This window comes from Talaromyces proteolyticus (assembly GCF_021365285.1).
Source record: "Talaromyces proteolyticus strain PMI_201 chromosome Unknown BGW36scaffold_2, whole genome shotgun sequence".
In the NCBI taxonomy this organism is placed as follows: Eukaryota; Fungi; Ascomycota; class Eurotiomycetes; order Eurotiales; family Trichocomaceae; genus Talaromyces; species Talaromyces proteolyticus.
The window spans coordinates 386150-413680 of NW_025764278.1; the positions used below are offsets into that span (position 1 = coordinate 386150).

The 27531-nt window shown below is 45.1% G+C and overlaps 14 protein-coding genes and 1 non-coding gene across 15 annotated transcripts; 9 read left to right on the forward strand and 6 right to left on the reverse strand.

Annotated features, from left to right (window-relative positions):
- Positions 1-161: 161 nt before the first annotated feature.
- Positions 162-1211, forward strand: BGW36DRAFT_288944 (thioredoxin reductase glit; the record flags this gene model as incomplete). The annotated part of the gene is made up of 3 exons (XM_046210622.1): positions 162-559; positions 612-918; positions 972-1211. 3 exons carry the CDS (start codon positions 162-164, stop codon positions 1209-1211), a joined length of 945 nt encoding a protein of 314 aa, XP_046076181.1.
- Positions 1212-2100: 889 nt separating this feature from the next.
- Positions 2101-2961, reverse strand: BGW36DRAFT_354596 (short chain dehydrogenase/reductase; the record flags this gene model as incomplete). Its single annotated transcript, XM_046213540.1, has 1 exon — positions 2101-2961. The coding sequence occupies one exon, from the start codon at positions 2959-2961 to the stop codon at positions 2101-2103; it is 861 nt and encodes a 286-aa protein (XP_046076182.1).
- A 332-nt stretch (positions 2962-3293) lies between these two features.
- Positions 3294-5069, reverse strand: BGW36DRAFT_288824 (putative fungal-specific transcription factor; the record flags this gene model as incomplete). The annotated part of the gene is made up of 6 exons (XM_046210613.1): positions 3294-3343; positions 3399-3703; positions 3758-3993; positions 4043-4139; positions 4191-4886; positions 4954-5069. The coding sequence occupies 6 exons, from the start codon at positions 5067-5069 to the stop codon at positions 3294-3296; spliced, it is 1500 nt and encodes a 499-aa protein (XP_046076183.1).
- Positions 5070-5416: 347 nt separating this feature from the next.
- Positions 5417-6586, forward strand: BGW36DRAFT_368921 (short-chain dehydrogenase/reductase-like protein). The gene has a single exon (XM_046215051.1). The coding sequence runs from the start codon at positions 5505-5507 to the stop codon at positions 6516-6518; it is 1014 nt and encodes a 337-aa protein (XP_046076184.1). The 5' UTR covers positions 5417-5504; the 3' UTR covers positions 6519-6586.
- A 118-nt stretch (positions 6587-6704) lies between these two features.
- Positions 6705-8608, reverse strand: BGW36DRAFT_457502 (uncharacterized protein; the record flags this gene model as incomplete). The annotated part of the gene is made up of 2 exons (XM_046221972.1): positions 6705-8285; positions 8345-8608. The coding sequence occupies 2 exons, from the start codon at positions 8606-8608 to the stop codon at positions 6705-6707; spliced, it is 1845 nt and encodes a 614-aa protein (XP_046076185.1).
- Positions 8609-9525: 917 nt separating this feature from the next.
- BGW36DRAFT_422739 (uncharacterized protein) lies at positions 9526-11330 on the forward strand (the record flags this gene model as incomplete). The annotated part of the gene is made up of 2 exons (XM_046219749.1): positions 9526-9783; positions 9852-11330. 2 exons carry the CDS (start codon positions 9526-9528, stop codon positions 11328-11330), a joined length of 1737 nt encoding a protein of 578 aa, XP_046076186.1.
- Positions 11331-12163: 833 nt separating this feature from the next.
- BGW36DRAFT_333818 (putative 4-carboxymuconolactone decarboxylase) lies at positions 12164-12721 on the reverse strand (the record flags this gene model as incomplete). Its single annotated transcript, XM_046212889.1, has 1 exon — positions 12164-12721. One exon carries the CDS (start codon positions 12719-12721, stop codon positions 12164-12166), a length of 558 nt encoding a protein of 185 aa, XP_046076187.1.
- Positions 12722-13696: 975 nt separating this feature from the next.
- Positions 13697-15506, forward strand: BGW36DRAFT_443206 (major facilitator superfamily domain-containing protein; the record flags this gene model as incomplete). The annotated part of the gene is made up of 3 exons (XM_046221606.1): positions 13697-13786; positions 13840-15331; positions 15403-15506. 3 exons carry the CDS (start codon positions 13697-13699, stop codon positions 15501-15503), a joined length of 1683 nt encoding a protein of 560 aa, XP_046076188.1.
- Positions 15507-15985: 479 nt separating this feature from the next.
- On the reverse strand, positions 15986-18128 carry BGW36DRAFT_457505 (carboxylesterase-like protein; the record flags this gene model as incomplete). The annotated part of the gene is made up of 5 exons (XM_046221973.1): positions 15986-16918; positions 16975-17345; positions 17408-17583; positions 17634-17903; positions 17962-18128. 5 exons carry the CDS (start codon positions 18126-18128, stop codon positions 16313-16315), a joined length of 1590 nt encoding a protein of 529 aa, XP_046076189.1. The 3' UTR covers positions 15986-16312.
- A 1538-nt stretch (positions 18129-19666) lies between these two features.
- BGW36DRAFT_368925 (uncharacterized protein) lies at positions 19667-20304 on the forward strand. Its single transcript, XM_046215052.1, has one exon. It carries the CDS (start codon positions 19785-19787, stop codon positions 20253-20255), a length of 471 nt encoding a protein of 156 aa, XP_046076190.1. The 5' UTR covers positions 19667-19784; the 3' UTR covers positions 20256-20304.
- On the forward strand, positions 20282-21553 carry BGW36DRAFT_368926 (uncharacterized protein). The gene is made up of 2 exons (XM_046215053.1): positions 20282-20377; positions 20431-21553. The coding sequence occupies exon 2, from the start codon at positions 20450-20452 to the stop codon at positions 21524-21526; it is 1077 nt and encodes a 358-aa protein (XP_046076191.1). The 5' UTR covers positions 20282-20377; positions 20431-20449; the 3' UTR covers positions 21527-21553.
- Positions 21554-21961: 408 nt separating this feature from the next.
- On the reverse strand, positions 21962-22441 carry BGW36DRAFT_422744 (uncharacterized protein; the record flags this gene model as incomplete). The annotated part of the gene is made up of 1 exon (XM_046219750.1): positions 21962-22441. The coding sequence occupies one exon, from the start codon at positions 22439-22441 to the stop codon at positions 21962-21964; it is 480 nt and encodes a 159-aa protein (XP_046076192.1).
- A 599-nt stretch (positions 22442-23040) lies between these two features.
- On the forward strand, positions 23041-24283 carry BGW36DRAFT_261156 (uncharacterized protein; the record flags this gene model as incomplete). Its single annotated transcript, XM_046210071.1, has 2 exons — positions 23041-23976; positions 24050-24283. Coding segments are annotated over 2 exons (1170 nt in total), but the record flags the coding sequence as incomplete, so codon positions are not given.
- Positions 24284-24953: 670 nt separating this feature from the next.
- BGW36DRAFT_t10 lies at positions 24954-25036 on the forward strand. The gene has a single exon. It is a non-coding gene; the product is annotated as a tRNA-Arg (tRNA).
- A 356-nt stretch (positions 25037-25392) lies between these two features.
- On the forward strand, positions 25393-27154 carry BGW36DRAFT_354607 (uncharacterized protein; the record flags this gene model as incomplete). Its single annotated transcript, XM_046213541.1, has 2 exons — positions 25393-25508; positions 25576-27154. The coding sequence occupies 2 exons, from the start codon at positions 25393-25395 to the stop codon at positions 27152-27154; spliced, it is 1695 nt and encodes a 564-aa protein (XP_046076194.1).
- Positions 27155-27531: the final 377 nt, after the last annotated feature.

A 27531-nucleotide genomic window follows, 5' to 3' on the forward strand; every position in this document is an offset into this window, starting at 1 on the left:
CTCTTGGTCTTTCAATGAAAGTCTCCGTTATTGTCTCCGAGCTATTGTAGAGTAGTTATAAATCGCCATAAATTTCCAAAGTATACTCTAGGCAAAACCAGATACTAATCACTGACTTCATTTTAAAGAAAGCTCATTTTATAATTTGTAACAAAATACACATGGCCTGCGCACTTTTTGACGCACTTATTATCGGGGCAGGCCCAGCCGGCCTCTCAACAGCCACCGGTCTCGCACGCCAACTCCACACCGCTGTGGTCTTCAATTCGGGTACTTTTAGAAACGCAAAAGCCAAGCACATGCACAATGTAGTTGGCTGGGACCATCGCAATTCAGCAGACTTCCGAGATGCGGGTCGCAGAGACTTGCTCGCCCGGTACTCGACTATCCAATTTGAGGATGTTGGTATAAACACCGTTAAAAAAATATCCACGGGGAATTTCGAAGCTATTGATGCGAATGGGGAAATATGGCAGGGACGAAAACTCGTCTTGGCTACAGGTGTGAGGGACGTTTATCCTGATATTGACGGGTATGAGGAATGTTGGGCGGATGGAATGTAAGTCCGATATCAAATATATGTTTTTATTGCAAGCAACTAAAAACGAAAGTTTTCACTGCTTGTTTTGTGATGGATACGAAGAAAAGGGCGCACAGTCAGCAGGTGTTTTAGCGACAGATCTTCTGCAGGATACTCAGCGAGCAATACATGTTGCTCGCATGGCTAGGCGCTTAGCTCAAAGTGTGACAATCTACACCAACGGTGACAAGGACAGAGCGTCGGCTCTTCAAAGCGTTGTCAATAACGACGCTTATACAATTGACTCTCGTCCTTTCGCAAGGCTGGAGAAAGGCCCCCCAGGAGGACTTGTGAAAATTCATTTTCAAGACGGTAGCTCTGCAGAAGAAGGGTTTATGGTGTGTGAAATCGTCAATATATTGGATTATTTAAAATGCTAATTTTAAACAAGGCTCATGGACCCAAGTACGTCCTGAACGGACCATTCGTACAGCAACTTGGTCTCGAGACGATTGAAAGCGGGGAGATTAAAGTCTCTCAACCGTTCAATGAGGCCTCGGTTCCCGGGGTTTTTGCTGCAGGAGACTGCGCTATATTCATGAAATCCGTTACTCCGGTGATAGCCATGGGAACAGCAGTAGCAGCTGGTGTTGCGTTTCAAATACAGGCTGATATGGAGAAGACCGAGTAATAAAGCTGAGTAACATCAGTGCAAACACCTCCACCTGCAATATCCGGATCCCTTTGTAATAATGCTTATATTGCACCAACTTTTGCACTACCACTTAGGAGTATTGATATAATCTTGACAAAGCATGCGTGGCTTCGAACCAATCTTTCGTAGAACATAAATTGTAGCCCGAGTGAAGTTCAATTTAAAAACTTCATCATCTGAGCACCATTTTAGATGAACTTTGGGAGATCACATCAGCTCTGAAAAACCCTTGTGCAATATAGACATAAAGCCCGTAGAAGCCAATGAGAAAAAGGTCTTGGTCCTGAAAACCAGTGCTGTTATGTTGGGATGTTTTTAGCGAGATGGCCTAGCATTACACTAAGAGTCTCCCTGAGAAATTCACTCCAAGTCTGCCCTTCAAACCACTAAGGAATGTTAGGGAGAAGACCATAGATAAGGGAATAACAGTTTTCATATACATATACTAGTGTCAGAGATAATTGGCAGGCCCTGAATAGTAACTGCACCGTCTGCTCTTGTACGAAACATTTTGCGACCAATCGTTAACCTCATCTTCAATATTGAGACAGGAAAGTTTTAAATATTGTTAATATAAAATCAACTGTATCAAGCAGTTTGTCCGTCATTATCGGATCAACAAGCATCTGATGAAACGAGAACCACTACATTTTACTATGCTCTACACGACCTCAACTCGGCTAGAGTTATATGTAGGGCAGTCCTCAGTCAAGCGTTGTGTATGTTCATAGATAGAGTGGGGTCTACTCTTTTGAAGTTTGTATCCAGACGTCCAGTATTAGTCTCGGTTAATTGACTTGCGATCAAAAAGCAAGGTTATCAACTAATATTCATTAATTAGCATTCAGTCTTATGGAGAAAACTTCTACATTTTAATATCTTGGATTCCTTTCGCTGCCTTTTCCTTCCAATCGGCTCTCCAGCGTGACAATGGCGGTCGATCGTGAACAAGATCTCCACACCCCCAGACCACCCTCTTCCGGTCTAACTCTTCAGTCACCTCATTGTCTGGGCATAAAATATAAAAAACCCCTTCGGCCAATTTCCCAGTCATATATTCGACTACTTGCTCCGATGTCCAGGCACCGTCGGGTTTGGTTTTGAAATAACGTGTCGTCAGCCCTGTATAGGTCCAACCTGGGATCAACAAGTGGACTCCCACATTTGGATTGCTGGTGTGTAGATCAAAGGATAATTGTTCGGCGATTGTCTTGACTGCACTTTTCGAAGCATTATATGCTGGATTTCCTGGAGGGTTTGTTATTCCTTGCTTAGAGCCAGTAAGAACAATAGCCCGCTGTTCCGTCTTTTCACTTGTGACGATGTCGAGGAAGGCTGCCAGTCCATGAATATATCCAAAGGTGTTAATGGCGATTGTCTTTTCAAAATATTCAGGATCTTGCCACGGGGTTTTGCCTTCCGCAGGTCGGATGCTAGTGCCGGCATTAAGCATCAAGAAATCGATACCAGATGGATGTTTCGCAAGGACATCATGCTGGACTTTCTTCCAGGCGTCCTTCGCAGACACGTCGATATCAAAGGTAGATGTTGTTTTAGTTGAAGTTGAAGGTAACTCCGCTGCTGCTGTTGAGAGAGCATCCTTGTTGATATCGAGCAGGACTACATTCATGCCCTGAGCATAGCAGAATTTCGCTGTGGCGAGACCAATTCCCGAGGCGCCTCCAGTGATAAGAGCAGTAGCTCCTTCTCTGAAAACCGCCGACATGTTTTCCTACTACTTCTTCTTTTTCTTCTCTGTTGTTTGTTCTTGAGGAAATCCTGAAGCTTCGGCGGACGAAGCTGCAATTTATAGGCCACAGTCATCTCCGCTTAAATCCGGTACCCCGCACAGCGCCCTCTCTTTCGCGCCTTTGATTGAGCCAAATATCATTAATAATTGGATTGTTTTTCTACTGCATTTTGATCGATCGTCGTTATCGTCGGCCCACACCAGTACACCAAATCACGTCCTCAAATGACAAATTCATTATCGTTCCTCCGATCATCCAATATTTTCTCCTCGATTTCCATTTCGATCGGTGTCCCCTTTAATTTTAATTAACAGTTCTCCATGACTTCTTGTGCCTCGAGAAGCTGAAGATAAACCCCTGTTGCTCACGGTTAGGTACTGGGAATGCATAAATCTGAAAGATAGGACGGTACCCGCAGCATTCCACCTCGAATCTATTGTCATAAAAACCTCCTTCAAATTCTTCAAAATGTATAATGAGTCGGGATTTTCCCGAGACCTTCGCATGTGTGACACAGAAATGCGGTAAGCGAAAAAAAGACCCCATGGTGACATGTCCTCAGGGTCGACCCCAAAAAAGCACTTTCGCGCCATGAGATTTTCCTTTATTGTCTCTGTGATTTGTTCAATGATGACCTTTGCTCGTTGAGAACGAACATTGTCAGCCTCATTGGAGGAACTAGAAGCAATCCAGGGCGTATACAGAGCGACGAGAGCACTAGGATGAATCAGTTAAAAGGGGCTAGTTATACAACAATAGAACATAACAAACCTATAAACAAAAGTAATCTGACTATAGTCCGGTGCGTCTACCTTGAGTGAAGCGGCGGTCATTGACTGGAGCGTTCGGTCTAATTGTATCCAAACATCGTCGTGAACTGCGTGGTCGCTCGAAACATAATCGAGAACCTGGCCCAGTAACCTCGCAGCTTGACACAGTAACGCAAATTTACTCATATGACTACTCATCGGTGAAGACAAGGTAAAGTAATCCTCCGGTCTGATGATCTAAAACATTCGTTAGTACAGAAACCACACTGAGAGACATGACGCCTACACCCTCATCCCATGCTTTGTCATCCACCGGTAAATAGTCTTCTAATATAGGATTCGCGGTCGCAAAAGGCCTTCCCGGGCAACCGACACTCACAAAGCTATGCTGATAATTAATATTAACAGAGTATAGATAAATGCCGAGGACTGACCGGTCCAAAATTACGATTGCCCACCAGACTCTCCTCCTCTCTTCCACCTCGACCAAGGTAACAACTCTCCCCTTGTTGAGTTTGCCGCTAGCATTAATGCCCAAAGCATGTGCATAGCGCGCACATGCACCAATAGACAAGTACGCTGCCGGGTATATAGCATGTCCGAGTTCGTAGAAGGCTAATAGGACACCAGCTTGCAATATAAGGATAGATAACGTACTGGACCCCTCGAGTTCAAGGTAGAAGTGCTTGATGGTTTTATATAGAGAGGTCCGAGGGTTACGGGGTTGTGTAGGAGGTAAGGTGGTAATGAGTTTCAGAGAAAGTAAGAGGAGAACAATATCTGGTCGTGATTGAAATGATGGCCGCAAGTGGATTTCATAAAACCTTTTCTTTGAGATAAAAGGCATCCAGAGATGTATATGCCCAAAGAATCGAGACGAGATTTCTTCGATCTCTTCTAGATCTCCAAGTAAACGCAGAATTGGTTCTGGTACAAGATTAGCGGTACGAGAAATTTCTACATATCCATTGCGTAAGATGGTGGGATCTAAAAACAAAATGGTGGGAATGTCGATGGATTGAGCGTCAGCTGGGCCATCATCGACAAAAAAACTATTCGGCAATTGATCCAGCACAGAGGTAGAATCGGAACTCTTCCGCGGTGCCGAGTACTCGCAATTCAAATTTCTCCTATTACCGTTACTATTGTAAGTATGGTTTTCATCAAGCGGTGAGAAAGTCTGTGAGGGTGGCTTACTCTAAGCATGACGAACATTTAGGACGCGCCTTGTTGCATTTCCTCTTCCGCTTCTTGCAAGAAATACACACTTGATGAGCCTGCGGAGGGTCGTATTCGCTGATAGGGGTTCTCATGTCGTCAGATTGAGTATAGTTTGTCATATTCGATAGAAGCGACTCCTAAAATGAGTGAATTGACAATTTCATAAAAGTGGCGGAAGTATCCAGAGCCGCCGCTGGGCGGCCGCGGATCGGCCGCCAAGGTCCGCTGGGGCCGCGGGCATTCTCCGTCGCCCATGCCATCCCATTTAACAGCTTCAGCATTTGTAATCCCCTAAAATAACTCATCTGTAATAATGCCAATAGAAGATGAATTGTGTAACTATGGAGACAAAGTACTCTTGGTAGCTATTGGCATATATATAAAGATGTGTTACCCCAGCGCAATCTTTAAAGAATGCAGACATCAATCGTTGGCTTCATCATCGCACAAATTGGTGGTAATCCAGCTCTTGGTCTGCTATTCTCGCGATTATAATTCTCATATTTCTTTTTCAATTTCTTGTTAATATGAGTACGGACGCTCTCACTCCCGCCAACCAAGGCACGGGAAAAATCAGACCAACCGCCCTCGAAATCATCCATGATCAGGGCCTTCTTGGAAAACTCGCGGGCAAAGTAATAGTCATCACTGGTGCGACTTCTGGAATTGGCCTTGAGACTGCAAGGGCATTGTCTGCCACCGGAGCCACCTTGTTCTTGACTGCCCGCGACTTGGAGAAGGCCAAGACTGCTCTTACTGGGATTCTAGAACCAGGTCGCGTCTCGTTGGTCAAGATGGACAATACATCTTTTGCCAGTATAAGAGCGGCTGCGGCAAATATCCTGGCACTCTCAAATGAAAAGGTCAACATACTCATCAACAACGCTGGGATTATGGGGATTGAAGAGCTCAAGCTCACTGAGGATGGCTATGAGATGCATTTCGCTACAAATCATCTGAGCCATTTTCTCCTATTCCAGCTACTTAAAAATGCGCTGTTACTGAGTTCGAGCCCGGAATTTCATTCTAGGGTTGTGGCCATTTCATCCTCGGCCCATCGCGTGTGGAATCTTAATGAAAGCGACAATTATAATTTCCAAAATGGTGGATATAACCATGGTGTGGCTTATGCGAACTCAAAGCTTGCCAATATTTACATGGCCAACGAGATAGATCGTCGCTATGGCCAGCAGGGCCTTCACGCTACCAGCCTTCATCCAGGTGGAGTAAACACAAACATATCCAGACACTTAGGCAGTGAATTTGTGGCGCAGATTATGAGCGACGAGAAACTTGTTCAGATGTTGAAAACACCCGAGCAAGGGGCCGCTACTAGCGTTCTTGCTGCTGTTGGAAAGGAATGGGAGGATAAGGGAGGTAAGTATTTGGAGGATTGTGAGGAGGCAAAACGTGGTGAAGACGATAATGATGTTTTCGGCGCTGGTTATGTTCGCCAGACTTATGATCCAGTAAATGAAAAACGCCTTTGGAAAGACTCACTGAAAATGGTGGGAATTGCGGAGGAAAAGAATGATATATAGTTCAATTTTTTTTTGCTACATTCACATGCATTTGGCATTACACATGTATATTTAATCTGCAATGTGCTATTTCCCATTCTTTTTTCCGAAACAGAAACGACTCCAATGAGGTCAATTAGTAGAGTAGACAGATTAGTGATATTCTTAAACAATAGACCTATTTTCGCGCGGTTTGTAAAACACAAGCTAGAGAAACTCTCTGTGTGATCTAGATCTTCTTGTCGATGATTTGAGTCCAATATCAAGTGTACCAATATCGGAAGAATGAGGATCGACATCGCCAAACCGGATGAAGACGTCTCCCAGTAGCTGTGCTCGCTTCCATCCATTCAATGTACTTGGGATCTTAAATGACTTGAATTGCGGTTTATCCCTTGTTAGTGAGGAGACGTACCCCAGAATGTCAGGAGTCAGTATCTTCGACGCGATCACAAAGGTAGCTATACATGACGCTATGAGAACGAGTGTGGCCAAAAGAAAGAAGAAGAACCAGACACCCTGAATGGAACATGTCATGAAGGTTTCTTTGTGACTACCTCTCCCCGTTGAAATGTTGAAAACGGCAGAACTTGATCCGTACGTGACAGTAAAGTTATCAGTGTTATTGATATCCATACCAGGAACGGAAATCATTGTGAGAAACTGGTATTCCAGTCTAGCCATGTAGAATGAATTGATCAACTGCGTTAGGCGTTGAGAGAAAAGAATAGGATCCATCTGGAATAGGGAAATGTTCATATCCATCATATTTCCAAGGGTATATGGATCGTTCATAAAACCATCCATAATGGAAGGAGTGGCTGGGTGGACCAGAGGCATGGTTTTTTGGATCGAAGAGCTGAAATTATTGAACGAATCTTCGTCGGAAAATATATCTGGGAGGTCTTTTGTAGATATGTTTCCGTTGTTCACTCGAATTGACGTGACTGAGCACTCGCCTCGAGTACTAGCCATACCAAGAGATCGGATACAGCTTATCGAGGCTTCGACAGGAACCAATGTCGCTGAGCACGTGGCCGCCGAATAATTTCCCGTGGTCCAACCTTCCTGATAAATCGCGTCAATCCAGAGTATTGCTGCTTCCTGACTAGTACCATTTAGATAGGTCATGGACGGAGGATAATAAGCACTCCTGTTGAACAATGTAGACTGATACGACACTTGGACGAGATCAGCACACTCAAAGGAGATATAAGAGGTTGTTATAGTGCCACTTGTGTTACCATTTTCCAGTAGACCAAACAGTGGGATACCGATAGTGGAGGAATATGGAACGGATCGGTCAGTTGTATCGATCCAACTACCAGCCGACATGGTATCATTGAGGATCGGGATCTTCACATTTCCCCAAAGATCAGTACTGGATTGACCGGTAACCTTGTACGTGACAAGACCGGCAATAAACAGATCATCAGCTGCAGAATTTTGGTAATTCCAGAGAGTCTTATTTACCAGGCTAGAAGTTGCGACGACGTTTAGATATGCGAGATGGGGCGAGGAGACGGTATACTTGTAGGAAGCTGAGAGAATCCGAAGGGTACCCTGTGCTCCAAGTGGTGAAAGCGCCCAGAGGAAGAAGAGGCCAATTCCTAGTCGATTCAATGAACGAAAGGAAAATAAAGTCGATAAAGTACCAAATACGGTAGTCGATCCCACCAACTGCTGTAGTGTTCCTACAATCGCACCACGCTCGAGTTTGAACTGTGCTATTTTTTGCAATAGTTGGCCCACAATCATCGCGAAGCATAGAGGAAATAGAGTTACTGCCTGCCAAATGGTTAGAATAATATACCACTTCTTCCTCGTTGAATGGATAAACCACATACTACTTTTATTGCAACTTGGACCATTTCCCAATGGGCTTCATTTATAGGTTTCCCATTTAGAGCAATCGCGGCGATAAGTAGCATTACAAAGGGTAATATTACGACCAGTCGGGCAGCTAGAGATAGCCAATTGTAGATACCCGATTCGATGGTATTCCGCTGGATATCTGGAAGTCCATCTCCTTGATCTAATTTCGGCAATATAGTTTGACTATCCTCAGCTTGTGGAATCGCGAAATGGGGAGGCTTATTATGCTGGAACATTTCCGAGTAAGTAATTTTTTGTGAAACAATGTTCTTTCAAAAGGAAAGCTCGAAAGATAGATTGTTTATGATTTTCTCTACCAGGACATACGGCTGGATAACGTTGATAGGCTCCGAAGGGTCAGTGGTCATCGGCGATTGAAGGCTAAAAGACTTTGGCGTTCGCAAATTAAGCAGATTGATGACTGGGTATAGCATGATTGCCTATTTTTATCACCCATTTATGAACAACTGCAAGCTACCTCTTCCCAGAGATTAGCCCCGATCAATCGCGAGGCTGTTGGCCAGCACACCATTATTGCTAGCGTCCGGAGCTACCGTAAAACGCATGAGGCTGAGGCAATGGAGCTGCTAATCCGAGCGCTAAGAGAGGATATCTAATTTTGGCAGTCCAGTGCGACGAAACAAACTAAGGTACTTAATGCTGCTGGCCACATGTACCAGCTATAATAACAGTAATAGTAACTGCATGTTCTGCTTTGCACGGACCAGGAGTACAATATGTGGAGGGAAAAAGAAATAATAATGGTGAAAATGAAGGAAAAGCAAGCAATGTGATAGCCCAATGAATCATTGGCTCGCAGCCTAGTTCGTGCAGGATTGTAAGTGCATAACAACTCAAGACTAGGGCCACTAGCCGAGTTCAAACCTGATTATCCAACCAATATGGAAGCTGATAACCCCGAGGAAATTGGTGCATGCAGACCTAGTCTGTTTTTGTGCTCCTTAATAGATTGATATTATTTCGCGTGCTGCCGCAGTTGGGCGGAGGCACGACTATATATGATCCATATTAATTGATAGATAATCTCTCCCATTGGGAAATTCAAACCCAAAACTTTATTTCATTTAATGACATTACAAACATGGTGTAACCTGTGACGAAGGAAAATCAAATTACTACCTATACCTTCGTCATGGAAAGATATGAACTGGTCTCCGACCAGGGTAGGAATTCGCTGGGACCCTCCCAAAATGTTGTCAATGACACGCATACGACATGGTCCCGCGGCCCAACCAGGTTACGAAGATACCATGTATCCATATTACTTTTGGATCTTCTGTGTGTCGCGGCAGCAATTCCATTCTATATTCTCATCGGCATCTGCGTGAGTCGTAACGGGGATATGGTTGACGACAGTGACCTTAATCGGATGCAGGAAGGATTGTATGTTGTACGGATAGCCCTATCCCACTATTTCCGTAAGAATAGAGTCTCTGATACTGATGTACTCTAAACAAGTCCGCGACCCTCTTTCCCTTGGTATTCACCGCTGTGGCCGGACGCTTGAGAAGAAGACTGGGAGAATGGAGGCTGGAACGAGGCGGTTCGATTCTCGTATTAGAGCAGATTAATCGCAGCTCCACATTTATGAACTCGGTATTGACCCAAATAACACTCCGTAAAGTCAATATTCTTGGTATTATCCTCCTCACTACGTGGGCCTTCTCGCCAGTTGGTGGACAATCACCGCTGCATGTTCTTTCAACAACGAATACAGTCAACTCGGCTACTCAAACTCTTCAGTACGCCAATTTGAGCACACCATCTTTGCTTGACGGGGCGGACGACGATGGGTCATTCGGTGGATTTGTTAACACTCTCTATGCAACCAGTCTACTCTCCGGGTCTAAGAGCATTATGAACTCCTCAATGGATCCTTTCAACAACTTGAAGGTTCCATTTCTGAGGCATTTGAAGAATCGGACAGATCCCCCCGCATGGACGCCTGTTCCTACAGGGAGTTTACTCTATTCTTCCCTCACGGGAGTACCTATCACTGGACTGGATAAACCCGGAAACACTAGTTTCGTGATGAACTCATCCTATTATGATCTCTTCTTCAGCAGCAAATCTAAAACAGACCTGAATCTAAATGGCTCTGGTATCTATATCGCTTTTATACCCCAGGGAAATTCCACAAATCAAATCTACCCCACTTGGAAGGTGGTTCTCAGCCCTGCTGGTGGATCGGCTCAAGTCTCTTTCGCTTGGACGCAAATTTACGTGGAGTCCCAAGTGATGTGCACGGTTCTTACAACATCGGGAGACCAGCCCGCGTGTGCTGTGCAAGCCATGCGTCAAATTAATACAAGTAATCCACCATTTGAAATGAACAGTCGTACTCTAGAGTTACAAATTGGAGGACAATGGAATTCGTTGCTAGCCTTTCAAAACTTTTCGCTGTCTGAGGCATACCTTCGCTATCCTCAAACACCTTTAGAAGCCAATCTCTCTGATCCCTCAACAGCATCTCCCTCAGTTGACGAATTAGAGATCGGGCTAGCCCAATTGCTCAATACATACTTGTATGGCAGCGTCGATCCTATGGGCCTTCTAGGCGGGACGCCAACTACTCCTATCAATACCACTGGCACTCGAGTTTATGTCGATAAGCAAATCTACGTGGTCAATTTTGCTTGGTTGAATGTCTTTGCGGTGGCTACTACAGTGCTCGCTCTTTGTGGACTGATTACGATCGTGTTGAACTTGGTCAGCCTAAACCCTGAGGTACTAGAAGATGTCGGCTCGTTGCTCTATTCACCATATCTAGGTTTACCAGCCATAAGCAATACGATTGGTGGCCAGGAGAAAACAAGGCTACTCCAAGATATAAGAATCCGTTTAGGCGATGTGCAGGAGCATGAGCCTTTAGGTCAACTAGCGATTGGAACCCTACGGACTACACGGAGGGTGAATCCTGGGAGATGCTTTGAGTGAATTCAGGAATGTGGAATTATCATAAGGGTTTATAGATATTCATATGGAGATTAAAATATCCTCAAGTAGCCTTTTACTTTGCTTGTCCGGCATCAAATTTTGAGAAACTTCTATAAGGAGAATAAAGTGGTTCGTAAGCCACTCCATTCCATCCTCGTAAAGAGGTGGTGGGTCACAATTCCCCGTTATACTTAGCCTCTAATGATATTTCGGAACTGGTTCTTACCAGTCTAATGGCTAATAATTTGCATCTATATGAAGCCTGCTAAAATATACAGCTTAATTCTCTCCTATATTGGCCAGTTAGCTCAGAAGAACAATTTTGAGAAAGCTGTCATTGTTAGGAAGACGTAGAGCATCAACAGAGAAACAAGGCGCAGTTGTAATGATCTAAGATATGTATGCATTTTGAATTTATAGGGAACATGTGTTCTAGTAGTACATGGAGGAGCCAGGGTTCTAGTATATAGCTATAGGTATATAAAGAATATAGAAAGCATCTATCTATGGCTTCTGAATGCTTTCACTATGGTGAAAGCCCTTACATCATGACAGCGGTAGTGTGAAGACTTACAGGAGGCTGACTAGAAAGACAGCCGTCTAGGCGGTTTTCATTTTGCGACGTGTTTTTTAGATCAGTGGGTAGTCGTCAACAATTTAATAAATGTGCAGACAAACCTTTAAAGTACCCGTAGGAATCTCCGCAACTTTGCGGGGAAATCTTTACATTGATTTACAAATACAAGAGTGTCTCTATCAAAGTTGGGAGTCTCTGTATCAATTTCCAGATGTCCCTTTTATTATTTATTGGCTGGTTACTAAACACCGTCAAATTAATTATTACTCTCACCGATATCCAATGCAACCAAGAAACGGCTCACACAGTTGTATGCCGCCGCAGTAGTTGTAATCTCAACCACTTCTTGGTCGTTAAAGAGGACCCTGACCTCCTGAAATACCTCTTCTGGCACAGTCACGGATTTGGTGATTGCATCAGTATACCTCAGCACAGCGCCCTCCATCGGGCTCAAGATTTTCTCCCTTGTATTCTTCGAGATATCGGCTTCAGCATCACGAATTACCTGCAATGCAGCACCGCTCACACCTCCCTCGATCAACAAAGGTTCATGTTGCTCCCATTCAAACAATGCTCCGTTGAGCACAGCCACGCGACAAATGATCAGCTCACGGATCAAAGTGTTAAGGCTGGTCTGAGTACGGATTGCTCCAATGAACGAATTCCACCCGTCGGCAATAGGGTACGAGTGTAAGAGAGCCCGATCTAGAGGTAGAAGGCCATTAGGAGCGCGTCGGTCTTGTATTCGAGCGAGTATCTCGGCTTCCTTGGGAGTGCTTGTGGGCGGCGGATCGGCGACATATGGGAGGCGCATGGTTGATATAGACGTAATAGACTGCCTTCACGATGCTTTGATTTATATGTATTCGGGATTATTATGGAAGCGTAATTCTCAGGAACCTAAATAAACGAATGAGCCATTCGTCTTGGTGGGGTCTTACAAGCATGCACACCGGATACGGGTTGCTTATTTTGCTCAAACCCAAGAGCATTAATTTTCATCAATCCATTTAAAATCATGATGGATTATATACCGACTAAACATAATTTCGTTCAAAATCCTTTGGTTAAGGTTTGCTCTCCCCGAGCCACTGGACTGAATCCCCCCGCGTTCCGGTGGCGGAACCGGGACTGACTCGCATAGGGTCAAAATCTATGGCATGTGTTCTTTTCCATAGCTTGGAAGGGATTGTGGGTGAAATAAAGTTGTCTCATCTGAAAGAGTTATTCTTCCTGACTATTTAAATTGCCCGTGCTCAGCATCTAGGACTATGGTTAAGACGATGATTGTTCGCCTAATGTCAGGGATGTGACGGATTTCAGGTTGTCTTTTTAAGACTACGGGGAGCTGTGGCGTAATCATCGCAATTTCCCCATCTTTCCCGAAATTCTCTGTTAACTGAAACCCAACAAAGTTCAATGGTTCACATCTACCGGCTCGGGTGGTGGCGGTAATGTCTATACTGGTCTAGATGTACTTTATACTTTGCGCATTTTGCTCGTCATCTGCCGGTTGTGAAATTCGGTGCCAAGAGTGTCATCAATCTTTCATACAACCGAACTTCCCCACAATCTGTTAATACATCTTCCCCAACTACAATCTCCACGTTCTCGCCAACTCGGACATTGCGGGGAAGATAAAGTGACATGGATTTTCTCATATTTTCTCCAGATTATTAACTCTGAAAACCTCCTCTCTTTGACTATGCTCGTTATAGCCGGGTTGAAATAAGATTATTTTTTCAATTACTTTTCCGTTCTGTAACAACGCCATCTGAAACGCACGGCCATGGGTGGAAGCACTATAACTCATGTGGAAGATGTATCTGGACAGAATTCAAATGGGACAGTCCACGCAAAGACATTTGTACTGGTAGTGGTACGTGACAACCGACACTCATGTCGCAGATATAGCCTGATTACAGATTACAGGCAGTCAATATGGTGTATTTTGCCCAGCTCATCAGCGTTGTTGGATCCGGTAGCCTGGGTCACAGTATTGCAGCAGTAACGGGGGCAACAGAGTATCAGGTTTGGTTCACATCGTCAATTACCATATTGACGGCTGCCCTGAGTCCTCCGGTTAGCCAAGCCGCAGATTACTGGGGCCGTAAGTGGCCATTAGTGTTCTTTACTTCTCTGGGATGCATCGGCAGCGTCGTCGTCTCTCGAGCTAATTCTCCGGGCTCGATACTTGCTGGGTTTGTGATCAGTGGCATCGGCTTTGGCGCTCAGCCTTTGGTTGCAACTATCTCTTCTGAGGTTCTTCCTCGCAGATGGAGACCCTTTGCTCAAGGTTTTTTCTGCTCTGCAGGCGCCTTATCTGCAGTGGCATCCCTACTGTTTGGAGGGGCACTGGTACGTGATGGCAATAATGAGGGCTTTCGGGTATATTACTATGTATGTGCAGGTGTCTTCGCGTTGTCGGCCCTCTTATCTACGCTCCTTTACAACCCCCCGCCACGGAATCTCCAAGTAGAACTGAAATTTTATGAAAAACTCGGAAAATTGGACTGGCCTGCTTATGCTTTGTTGACTGGCGGAACTGTCCTCTTTTGCATGGGTTTGTCATGGTCACAAAACCCATACTCATGGTCAGACCCGCATGTGGTGGCTCCGTTCGTTGTTGGAGTTGGCTTGCTTATCGGCTTAATATCCTACGCGTTATTCGTCAAAAAGGATGGAATAGTTCATCATAAGCTCTTCTTACATCGAAATTTTGCAATCGCTCTTGGATGCCAGTTTGTAGAAGGCTTGAGTTTTTTCGCTTCTAACAACTACTGGCCGTCGGAGACTCGAAAATTCTTATCGCCAGATACACTCCTAGTTGGTGCAAATTACACCGTTGCCTTCATCGCGGGTATAATCATTGCGGGTTTTGGTGCAGCGTTTTCATGGAAGACAAAGCTACTCCGTCCGCCTTCTACGTTGGCATTCGTCTTATTTATCATATTTGATATCCTGGCGGCAACCATTACGATAAATACCCCAGACGCCAATTTCTGGGTCTATCCCATCTTTGTCGGAGGTGGAATGGGATTATGCTTGGCTAACGGCATGACGGTGGCGCAATTCGCGACTCCTCTTGAACTGCTGTCCACAACGACAGGACTGATCCTTGCGGTTCGAAATCTCGGAGGCACTGTCGGGCTAGCCATCTACAACGCTATCTTCAACCACTGCATTACCTCTAATCTGGCGTCCAAGGTGGCCGCGGCCACGTTACCACTGGGTCTACCAGAAACCTCTCTAAGTCTGCTAGTTGATGTTTTAAACTCTGGGAACCTTGAAGCCTTGTCCACTGTTCCTGGCATTACATCAGCGATTAAATCCGCGGCGGAAATCGCTCAACTTCAGACGTACGTGATCGCATACCGATACGTCTGGGTGGCCGCAGGAGCCTTTTCAGCTAGCGCGCTCGTTGGTTAGTATTGAATATATCCTTTCCAGAAACTCATCCTCGATGATACTCTCGTACTCACTATAACGCACTAGCCACATTTTTTATCGTCGAACGCAAAACTGACTTCAACGCACATGTTGATGCACCCGTGGAGGACAACATCCACAAATCCGCCTACTTAGAAAAGGCATAAACTATCTAAGGCTTAAACCAAAGAGACAAACTGTTACAGAACAGTCGTACAAACTAGAGCCACTCGATTACTGACCGCAAGCACATACAAACGTGCCTTATGGTATGGGAAGTTCTACTAGTGTTTTGTCGGCGGGAACGTGTTGATTATATGATTATTTTCGTTGTAAATGGCAAAATTACATAGCGGCAGCATTAATGGCTCAGTTTAGAATCGCCGCAAGATGAATTGAGAATCTGTATCTCGGATATGATCATACTTGTTAAGTAGAAAGAGCCTGACTCGTGATTACATGCCAGTCCCCGATAGATAGCTAAAGCTAAAATGTTGTTATAGTGCCGACGGTCACCAAGTTACTGAAGTCCACCAGTTGTATGGGCTTATTGTACAGTCTCATGTAAATATTGACGGAGTTTATTATAAGCAAATGATCTTAAGTTTACAACAGGCCCATGTTCAACCAAACCAATCCCGTTACAAGACTGCAGTACATCCCCCTAGACCAGGACTACACGAGCTGTGATTGACTTTTCAATTTTCTGGATCAACACAAACCATTTTCGAATATTCAACCGCCTTATCACTCCCATGTAAAGGAACCCCCATGTTAAGGAATGGAACAACATGCAAAGAATTAGAAGGAGGCTGAATGGCCGGAGGTTAACTTTGTCCAAGAAATATACGAGACTAATGAATTGGTTACTTCAGCATGTCCAGAAGTTCCTCCCGAGGCTCGTTCACAGGGGGTTCTATCTGCCAACTGCTTTGAATTACATGCAAAGTCGCTAGCGGCTGTGATCTGTCCACGATTATTTACCGTCGAGAAAGTGGCCCAGCGCTGCGTTTAATTCGTCAAGTCTTACTCCTTGAGCAAGCCGCAATATTGTCTCTCGTCTGCCAAAATCGTTGGGTGAAACACTCTGGACAAATACAGCCCCATTCACTGGGTGCCCATACACCATAGCTCCGTTTCTGGTGGACTGACGGGATGGAAATGGTGCCTTCCCATTTATAAAGCTAATTACGTGCTCCGCGAATTGCCTCGCTCGTTCCTGTTGGGTCGAAGTGAGATATTCATTGAAGTTTTGAAAGAGAAAGACAAAGTCCAAACAATGGGAAGCCGCCCCCTTCCAGGGGCCTTCCCACGGATTGGGTTCGTTGAAGTGATAAACGTATGTTTCTCCTGGCCAGTTGTTTCCTATTGCCAGCACAGGCGCGTAGAAGCGGATGTCAGAAATAGCCTTCAAAATATTTTGCAATGCCACCTCATCAGTCGTATTGGAGTTGATACCGTAAGCCTGCTCCAAGGCACAAACGGTCTCCGGAGTATAGCTCAAATGTTTAGTTAGGGAGTTGTGAAATGCGTTTGCGATCCCTGTCTGACATTTCATGAGGTTGTAGCCGAAGATACTAGCCTAAAGGTCAGGAGTCAGCAAGCAATGCATCAATCCAATGAAGATCTTAAACTCACGTCGGATTGGCAATCTCCAAGCAGAACTCTCCTACACCACTTCGCACCTGGTAGAACAGCTTCAACTTGGGCAGAACCCCCAGCGAAATCTTCATGGGTGGGCCCACGAAATACAGTATCATTGTCAATGACCGGACGCAGTGGGATGTAGGAGGGAATATTCGTCCACAATTTTGACAAAGGACCATGTACAATATCTCGCACGCGGTTTCCCGCCGATAATTCCTGTATACCCATGGCCTTAAGGCATAGGGCATACGCCGTCTCGGCAACTTGTGGCGTGATGGGGGGAAGAGCCAGTGAGGTTCCCGACATCACTATAAGTTGCTCAAAGAGGGGTTCTTCTGACTGAAGATGGAGCAATGAGGCCACTAATTAAACAATCTTTATGTCAGAATTCTCATACATGGGAAGATACCGAACAAATACATACCCCCTCCAGCGCTTTGCCCCATTAGAGTGACATTATTGGCATCGCCACCAAATCCTTGGATGTACTGCTTCACCCACTTTAAGGCAATTCGCTGGTCCTGAATACCGTTGTTAGGCTTGTAGCCGGCAGCTTGGAGCTCTTCAGATGTCAAAAACCCCGGCACCCCCAAACGGTAACTGAAGGGGTTAGACCTGGTTTCAATGATTGTGGCGGACACGGAACTGACTTGATCCCTACAGCCAGGATTGGTAACCCCGCCATGACAGATAATTTCACCAGTCTTAGGTGGTCATATTGTGGCCATGCATTGGAACCCAGGGCAAACCCACCTCCATGAACAAAGACGAGAACTGGTAGATCCTGAGCACCACTGGGTGCGGTGATATTGAGGTGTAGACCATCCAGATCCGAAATCTCAAAGTTAGAGTGTTGTAGTGAGTGTTGTAAGAAGCCGTACTCGATGTCGCATCCATTTGGTGGAGAAATTACTTGCGGCCTGGCCTAGATGTTAGTCATGCAAATCCGTATCCTGTCCTAGAATAAGAATGAAATACCCCTTTTTGGTAGCGTCAATCTCCTCACCATCATAGTGGGATAGTAGCTCAGGCTCCGCTAAACGATCTGTTAGCGATGCGTATCTGACGCCCAGAAATTGAACAATTCCATCCTCGGCTTTGCCCGCAATGGCTCCTATCAAAGGATGGTTAATGGTCTCCGTCATCGTCTGGGCTCTGATGATGAAGATTTTCTTTGATCTAGATTCATGATGTATGCGTATTAGTATGTTAAAGTTCGTCCAGATTTTTCCTACTTTACTCTGGCTTTGTTTGGACCAGAGTCCTCCCATCAAAGCTCGGCCCCGCCACCCCCGTACGGAAGTGCACTGGCGGTGTCGGCTTGGTTAATACATTTCCGAATGAGTCTAGACATCCATATGGTGGGGAGGAGAGTTTCGCTTCCCCACAAACATCCGAATTAACGATATCGATCACCTAATAGTATTTGATCATCTAGTAGTGTTAACCCTAGTTGCAACCAAAATTCTTCCCGTCTCTGCCCAAACCATGAAATTTTTTCTAAGCAACTCAGAAAGCGTACTACAAGTAATTTATTTCCGGTCATAGCAACTAGGAGACAGCAGTATCTTCCATATGCATCCTGTATCGCAGTTACCACGCTACATTTGCGTGCAGTGTGACCAGAGATTTACGAGGAAGGAACATCTACAAAGACACCAGATCCGGCGTAAGTTGCCACATTCTTCATATGGAACTAAGTAGCCGCTTATATGGTATACAGATGGTGCATCGCGACAATTTGAGTGCAAAGAATGTTTCCACAAGTTTACTAGAAGGTATATGGTCCCAGCCGCGTCTCCTTTACTGATGACCTTGCAACTCATAGGTCCAGTGACGTACTTAGAAGACATGAGAGAATACATCAGCTACAGCAAGAAGGAAGAGGCCGATCACAAGACGAAAACCTAATATCAACAGGTCGGAAATTAAGAGCGTCTGTTGCCTGCGACAGATGCGCACAAGCGAAGCTACGGTGTGATGGCCGATTCCCTTGCGATCGATGCCAGCGTAAATCCTTGGTCTGTACTTTGGACAGACCGCATACTACCATTAAACGGCAGAATACTCTACCAGGCCAGAATAGCTTCGAGCAATACGCGGATGACCCGAAAAACTCGACGTACCTCCCCAGTTGCACCGACCTGTCACCTGTGGCGACTTCACACCCAGCAGCTCAGGTGAGTAATACGTTCTCCCTGCATATCTACATGCTAACGCAGGATTACTTCAAGGTCGTAGAGGCTTCACTTAATAACTTATCAGCCCTTGATCAAACCACCTCATTTCTGGAGCGAGGTTCTGTCATAAATACAGCCAACCAACGGACACCTAATATAGCAGGCCTGCCAATACATCCAATGGGTGAACAAGAATTAGTTGGCTTAGAAAGGATCAGCTCTGATACAGAGTTTCTACGGGAACTATCCTTTCCGTTTCAGGTACCTAGCCAGTATATTGGAGAGGGTTTTCAGCACTTCCCGTGGCCGACCGCAGATACTCTTTTTGACGGTACCCTTGAGGGCGACCAAGATTCGTTGGATACTCAGGAAGCTCTGACCAAAACACCAACACCTGCTGTCGGCGTAGCAAGCACAATCAATCCCTACGCCAACTGTCCTTTTGAGTATCGCTTTAAACGAGGTCCCACAGTAAATGCCAATCGTATCTGCGAGTTTCTCCATGATAGGTCCTGCTGGCAGCACATCTGCGTCACCAATAAAACCCTATCTACAACCGAGGCCCCTATTTCAAGGATTGTGGAATCATTTAGAGATACAATTTCTGCCCGAGTCTACGGAATGCTTTACAAGCTCCTAGATCGCAATGAATTCATGAGGATACCACACCTTTTTCCTCCTTTGGAAACGATCCAATCTCTTTTTATAGCATATCGGGCAGCATTTCTACCCCTTTACCCTATTGCCCATACCTCCATGTTCTCCGAAAGCAGTTGGGATACCAATAACCCTTACGCAGATATTGGAATTTTTCTTACTACAGCTATGGTTCTCGGCTGTCTCGTTACGCCAGTAGAAGAAGCGCGATTATTCTCAACCGAATTGGGGTACCTCATTCGCCTAACCATTACCGAAGGCGCAACACAGGATGAAACTCGCCTTACTGACAAATGGGTTTTAAGCGCGTGGGTCATGATTACAGTCTTCAGTGCTTGGTCTGGTATCAAGAGACACATGGAGATGGCAGAGGCCTATAAAGGTATCTTGAGTGCTGTATGTGTATTGGTGAGTTTAGCACAGGAGAGTTGCTAATGATGAAACCAGTTCTTCCTTCGGCGGGGATATTTTCGGTCACACTGCACGGGAAAGCCCGGAAGCTATGACAAGACAGCTATATCCTGGTCCAGTTGGAAGAATAAAGAAAGAGATCTCAGGTATGAGCTAAGCAGAATTAATAATCTGTTCAAACTAATAGTAGCTTCGTCAGATTGTGCCAAGTCTGGTTCATGATCGATCACGAAATTAGCCTCCTCTACAGTGTTCAACCATCGATAGGCTTTACAAAACTTCGTTGTCCGATGCCGGTCTCGGACGAGCTTTTTTTGCTAGAAAAAGAGGAAAACTGGGCTGATTTAGTTGATAAATGGTCGAATGAAGGATGGCCAACAACAACTTTGCACCCACCGTCTTTACCAGAATTCTATCGCCTGTTTCTTCGCCACGATTTCCTACACCTCAACCTTTACGTAACTCCATTGCAGCTACGACTCCTGCTCTGTGCCATCCAACCCCAGGTATCCCAGTACTCGGAGAGCTATCGATTTATTCCTCTTGAGGAACGTTTTTCGTCCTCGAGTTCGGTGAGTGGGGCTGGTGATTTCATGCAACTTCGTCAGCTAGAAGAGCTTGAAAACATGCTGGTGAAATGGAATATCCTTGCGGAAAGAGTCTTTGCAGCTCAACCCGGAGCTGATCTCAAAGTATCCTGCTTATTAATCTCCCAATTAATGTGGCTCGAGCTATATATTTGTTTCGACGACGTACAATTGATAGCAGGAAAAGAAGGGTACAAAGTTGGAAGACCATATCTTACGCAACTACAACAGTGGGCTCAATCATCCTATGCTCGGAAGGCTATTGCACATGCTGGAAATGTCATATGGATTTTGCAAACTAGTGGTGATGACTACCTGAGGCCGGTTTGGTGGCCTGTGGCCGTGTCACGGGTGGCTTTGATAATGTGGTGCTACATCGTGGGTCTCTATCTCTCTACGGGAAATACAACTGGAATCGACGATGATATGCTGCGTAGGGCACCCTTGATCTCATTGAATGATCCTACCACGGACTTTAATCCTCATGGGAGAATTCTACAACCTGGAGAGGGCATCCCGTGCATTCAGACCATCTGCAAAACTTTGATTCCACTCCACGACGTTCCTGCACTTTTCGATTTTTACATTGAGGTTCTCGAAGACTCCAAAAGACCAGACACACCTATACTTCAAAGCAGCCGCCAGTTCTTGCTGGACATCAAAGGTTGCGGAATACCTTACGTAGGAGATGAAAGCCTCCAGCACTGATGATGCTTCCGAAAGATGGCAGGTTAGGTGTTGGCCTCGTGCACATGTAGATATTTATATAGGACAATTAAAGCTGAACTGATTTGTTTATGGATAAATAGTATTCAATTGTACTTTTATGTAGCATTTATCAGGGGCCTTTCGGCCTTACTTAAGCGCTATTTAGCGGTCTATTTTTATATTCTCTTAAATAATAATAGACGAGAAAATACTCTATGTTGTTATATTATTTATTATTATCCTACTAAATTATAAAAGCATCATTACTCTGTTTGAGTGAAGCAATTTAGTACCTCGACCGAACTGTGTTCTTCATAGAGGGGAAGATGTTACAATAGGGCAATATTGATTTATCCTTGTATGAGACAGAGACATATTTGTGATTAGGTTATTTGAAAGAGAATGAGATTCTTACTTTCACCATATCGAATTTATCTAGTGGTTCACATCAAGTCTTGCCTTTTCCTTTTCAAACATTCGTAGGCTGTCCTCCCCACAAACCTTGGCAGACCAACCATCAGGATCCTGTTTTTCAGTCACAATAGTCCTGTCATGTATGAGCCATGAACCGTCCTTCTGTTTTCGGAACACATCCTTCCAATGACCCGAGTGATCAATAAACTTGTGTTCAGTTGTGGCGAAAAATTGGGCGTCTGTGTGCGCTTCGTCCTTGCTGACAAAGACAATATCAATAGTGGTGATATGGTGGCGGATATATTTGGCCTCGTTGCCCCGTACCACTTCTTTCGCACGGCTGGGTGGTAGTTCGCGGCCATTTGATAGTCGGTAGGTGCCATGTGACTCGAAGCAGCTAGCGATAGCATCCCAGTCGGCGTTATCACGAGCATTGCTGGCATAGCGATGCATAATGGCAGTAATTTGCATGCGTGCCAAAGCCTCTCCCGTCAAATCCATGATTAAGTCCTTTTTGGGAGAAGGGGTTTCCGCAGATGAGACTGGAGAGAGCTTACGGGGTTGACAAGTCGTGGACCCAATCAACTAATAACCGTAGCGATATTTGTGGCAACTGTTGTGTAGAAGAAACCCAACCGAAGCTCAACCTTCCACTTTATAGTAGCTAATTTCTCTCATGAGGTGTAGACAGCCACTAATGTCTCCATGAGAATCGAGGCGGGGGTGGAAACCGATACCTTCATCAAATCTCATTAAACCACAAGCCAAAAACTGAAGCACACATATGTATTTTTTACTTTTTTTATTTTGCTATTCCTATACGAAAAGAAAATTGATGGCTCCAGTCGGGTCGGGACGGGGGCGGAACCCGATGCCTCATGAATCGCATTACACGGCGAACCGAAATGGATCATGTATATATTTTCAAGTTTATTATTTTACTATTTTCGATACGGATATACAAAAAGAAAAACAAGGTATAAAATAGTCATCACGCCGAATCTACCGTCTTATGCCTTCTCTGTTTCTACTTGATTTATACAACAAACTCAATTCCTACCTAATCACCAAGCATCGTCGCAGTCATGACCTCCGAACCGCAAGTCATTGTGGTTGGAGCGGGTCCTTGTGGCTGCCTGCTGGCTTTACGATTAATCAGACTAGGTATTCGAGTGGCTCTTTTTGAACAAGAAGAGGAAATACAACCACACTTCCGCGCGCTCGGATACCCAGGCTCGACGCACGCAGCGCTCCAAAAGGCCGGGATATGGGAGGAGGCTAATACCAAAGGCTTTATCAAAAGAGGCTTCTCCTGGAGAAAAGTCCCTCAAAAAGCTGGACTTGATAAAAATGGCAAAGACTGGGGTGATCTAATAGTCACGTGGGACCCTTACATCAATTCTCCTCTTAAAGACGGTGACATTGGATACGGAATGCTCGCTCTACCGCAAAACAGATTTAGAGAGATTATACTGCCAAAAATTGTCAATTCGGATTTGGCGGAGGTATATCTCGGCCACACGGTTGTCAATATTTGCCAAGACGCAAAATCAGCAATTGTTACTGCGGTGAACACGGCTGGTTCTGAGATACAGGTCAAAGGTTCTTTTGTAGTTGGTGCCGACGGAGGAAAATCTGTGGTACGAAAGAAACTGGGGTTGCATCTCGAAGGTTTTACGTGGCCTCATATAGTCGTGGCGGTAGATATCCGCGTGGATCTCCAGCCACCAGCGGATGGTCCTTCTAGTATATATTATGTCGACCCAATAGATTGGGCTTTCTTCTCCACCATCGAACGGCCTGATGGAAGATTGCCTAATTTATGGCGCTGTACCTTGGCAATGTCAGAGGAAGAGTCTCGATCGGAGGTCTTCGATGTTACTCTGACGCGAAAGTTGGAGAAATTGATCCCTGGTTCACGACCTTTGGATTATCAGCTGCTAAGAGCTCAGCCATATCGTCTTCACCAAAGAAACACTCCCACAATGAAGTCTGGACGATGCCTATTAATTGGGGACGCCGCCCACCTGACGAATGTAAGCCCCCTCTCTCAGTAATAATGAGTATGAAAATCTTATTTGCTGACTCTCTGGCCATGACCGGCGATAGCCTTGGGGAGGACTTGGCCTGACCACGGGCATTCTCGATGCCGACTCCCTAGCAGACGCGTTTGAATATGTTATCAACCAAGGAAGAGGTGAAGAAATACTTCAAGCCTGGTCCAATGCTCGACTTGACGTTTTCAAGGAAATTGTCAGCCCTACTGCCACAAGGAATTTACTACGATGCCACGAGGTTGACCCCAGCAACCCCTTTTCGGACCAATTATTCAGGATGATCCACGAAAACAGCAGTGAGCTTTTAAATGTGAATCGCGATTATGATAGAATGGTCACTGATATGAGCCGGCTGGTAAAATGATGGGCACTTACAGCCAACCGGTAGGCCGCTACATCAGCTCAAATGCGTGGTACATACATTGCAATTATCGTTTCCGTATGATGATCAACCTCAGGAGCTAGTTTAGCATCTCAGCTGAGAAGCGTGGTTTGCGATCGAAAATAAAAGAGACAGCATTTGAAATCTATGTAGTGTCGTGTACTCATGAAAGTCGGGTTTCATCTGTAGAGCCTCTCTTCAATATTGAATTCAACATTCAAATGTTGACATATTTGGTTTGACTTCAAAGTTACCAGTCGTTCTACATCTGACATGTCAACTGGTAGATACATTGGATGTTGACCAATGATATATATCAATTAAGTCAACCTTATATATATTCGTTGAAATTGGCTATGTGCCTTCAAGAAATGTACATGTATCAACTGATATATTTGACAAAATTAACACCCTAAGCACCAATATGTTGAAATAAACTTCAACTAGAAAAGAAAACAAAAGGAAACGACTAAGGTTAATAGTTATATCGTTTCCAGTACTTCAAAGCCATGACGCTTTGGCTTAAAGTCAGCCAGGCAGTAATATAGATTTTAATAGTGCTTAATGCAATCAAGGTCGGATGGCGCAATGGCTAGCGCATCGGTTTTCGGCTCCGAAAACCACCGAAGGTTGCGAGTTCGAGTCTCGTTCCGATCGATTTTTGTTCCTATCACTATTGCGGATTTTTTTGTTGATGTGTATGTATATATATATATATAGATAATCTATATATATATACATATTCATCTAGACTGCGTATATTATTTATCTTCACAAAAAATTTGGAGAGAGAGTTGGGGCGGTTTATTGATGTCCATGCAACCTTCTAGATTAGGACAGGCGGAATTACCCCTGGCCCACCATCAACCTTCCACAGTTCACCAATGCAACATTGCGACTTCCAGAGTGTTGGAAGAAGGGATGGCCATTAAATAACGACAGTTCCGGTTTACGCGACCGCCGTCATCCGCCGCCGCTTGAATGTTGCGGCGCGACATGTGCGAGGAAGCATAATGACAATTGCTACGACATTCACCGCTGCCCTCGCGGCCTTTCTTGCAGCGCAAGGGGTTATCGCGCAGACGACCACAGCTATCCCCCGCTGGTGCGGCAAGCCATACGAGAGCGGGTATGTTTACGTGTTCAAAGGATGCTCAAATGAGAATCAGATTTGAGACTGATTTATCAATTAATAGCTCTCCGAACATTAACCCTGGAGGCCAATTGGAACCGCCGAAACCGTCGCCAACTCCCTTACTCTATGTGCAGGTCGAGCCGCGACACAGCATCTATGTATCGTCCGAAAAGACTGGCTCGTTCATTGTCGATGCGGCGCTGTCAAAGTATCATGGAGAGCCATATCGCAACTCTACTCAGCAGCTCGGAGGACCATCGCAGCCGTTTAATAACTTGTTCTTTACCATTTCTCTGGAGAACACAGACCAGGTCCTCGTCTCGAATAATGTGTCCGTGAACAGCACGAACAATCTATTCGATTTTGATATCAGTCAGCTACAACCGCAGTATGATGCTTACGATGTCGTGTTATATGGAGCGTCAGATGATGGGAATCAAACTTTCACTGCAACGACGAAATTGTTCTACTTACCCGATAAGAAGACCGGGAGTGTCACGAAGATTGATAATCTGAACGGTGGGTTGTTATTCAGCAACAATGCATCAAACTATGAATTTATTCCATTTCTTGCCTTTGGGTTCTATACGTCTTGGGGCGGATATCTCGAATTGAGTCTTGAGAATGTGAAAACATACTATGACTTGGGATACAGCGCAATTCATCCAGTAGCATCATATTCGTCGAACGCATCGTTAATTTTTGACTATTTGGACGAGTTAAATCTCCCGTTCCAGTACGATATGCGAGGAACTTATACAAATCTGACCTCCGTCGCTGAACAAGTCACTATGGCTAAAGACTACAGCAGCCTTTTAGCGTGGTATACTGCCGACGAGCCTGATGGAAATCAGGACCCGTTCAATGCTACCTCTCTTGCTTATGATACGATTACTAAGATTGATAAGTATCATCCTGTCAGTCTGGTTCTCAACTGCGAGAACTACTACTTCGACAAGTACTCTCAAGGCGCTGACATCCTGATGGAAGATGCATACCCGATTGGTATCAATGCAACATGGTCTCAAAAATGGAACACTCCATGTAACACGACATATGGCGACTGTGGATGCGACAATTGTGCGGGTGAGCTCCAGGACGTGTCCAACCGTCTGGATATCCTCGCTCAATATGAAGAATATCTTGGACAATCCCCGCGGCCTGTGTGGGCGGTGCCTCAGTCCTTTGACGGCGAGCAATACTGGGACCGTAACCCGACTGTCGATGAAACATGGGTCATGAATCAGCTAAGTCTGAACCACAAAGCGAAGTCGATTATGATGTGGACTTTCCCCACGCTCGATGATTTGGCGACTGCAAACTCAAAGCAGTCCAAGGTTGTGACTAAGTCCCCAGTTCTCGACTTCTTGACTGGTGCTCAACCGAAGGGTATCTCGGTCGAGGGGCACCGGCTGCTAGATGTGGCTTACTGGATCGTAGACAACCAAGCGCTGATCAGTGTCGTCAATTTGGGATACGCTGATTCGTCGTCGCCGGTTTCCATTGAATTGCCATTCGCTGCCGCTTCCACTGCATCTACCCCGTGGGGTTCTGTCAATTGGACATTGTCTGGAAATGCGCTGAGCGTGCAGAGCTTGGATGCCCTCGCCACCAGCCTTGTGATCTTGGATCTGTCGTAATTATAACTTTGTCAATATCAATCCAATAAATGTCACTCCATCCATATCCTTCAGTATGGATAAAGCTACCATTGTTGATTCTCCGTGCGTAAGTAATCATTAAATAGAATTAATTTATATCTCCACGATAGTACTCATCATTGCTGTCTACCCCTTAAATCCTGCCGCTCGCTGTGGGTTCCTTCGTATTTCCTCCAAATGGCATATGGGTTAGAATTGACTGAAATGCCCATTTCAGACGTCGCCATGATGCCTATGCCAGACTCGGCTTATTCCGCTACCATCGTGATCCTATCCTGGATCACTGGAACTATTCCTTAACCCGCCATGAAACGTGCGTCTGTAGTTGCACTTATCAACGCCATATACAACCCTCC

Coding starts and splice junctions, on each gene's coding strand:
- BGW36DRAFT_368921 (XM_046215051.1), top strand. CDS start 5,505: ATGAGTACGGACGCTCTCACTCCCGCCAACCAAGGCACGGGAAAAATC.
- BGW36DRAFT_368925 (XM_046215052.1), top strand. CDS start 19,785: ATGCTTTACAAGCTCCTAGATCGCAATGAATTCATGAGGATACCACAC.
- BGW36DRAFT_368926 (XM_046215053.1), top strand. CDS start 20,450: ATGATCGATCACGAAATTAGCCTCCTCTACAGTGTTCAACCATCGATA.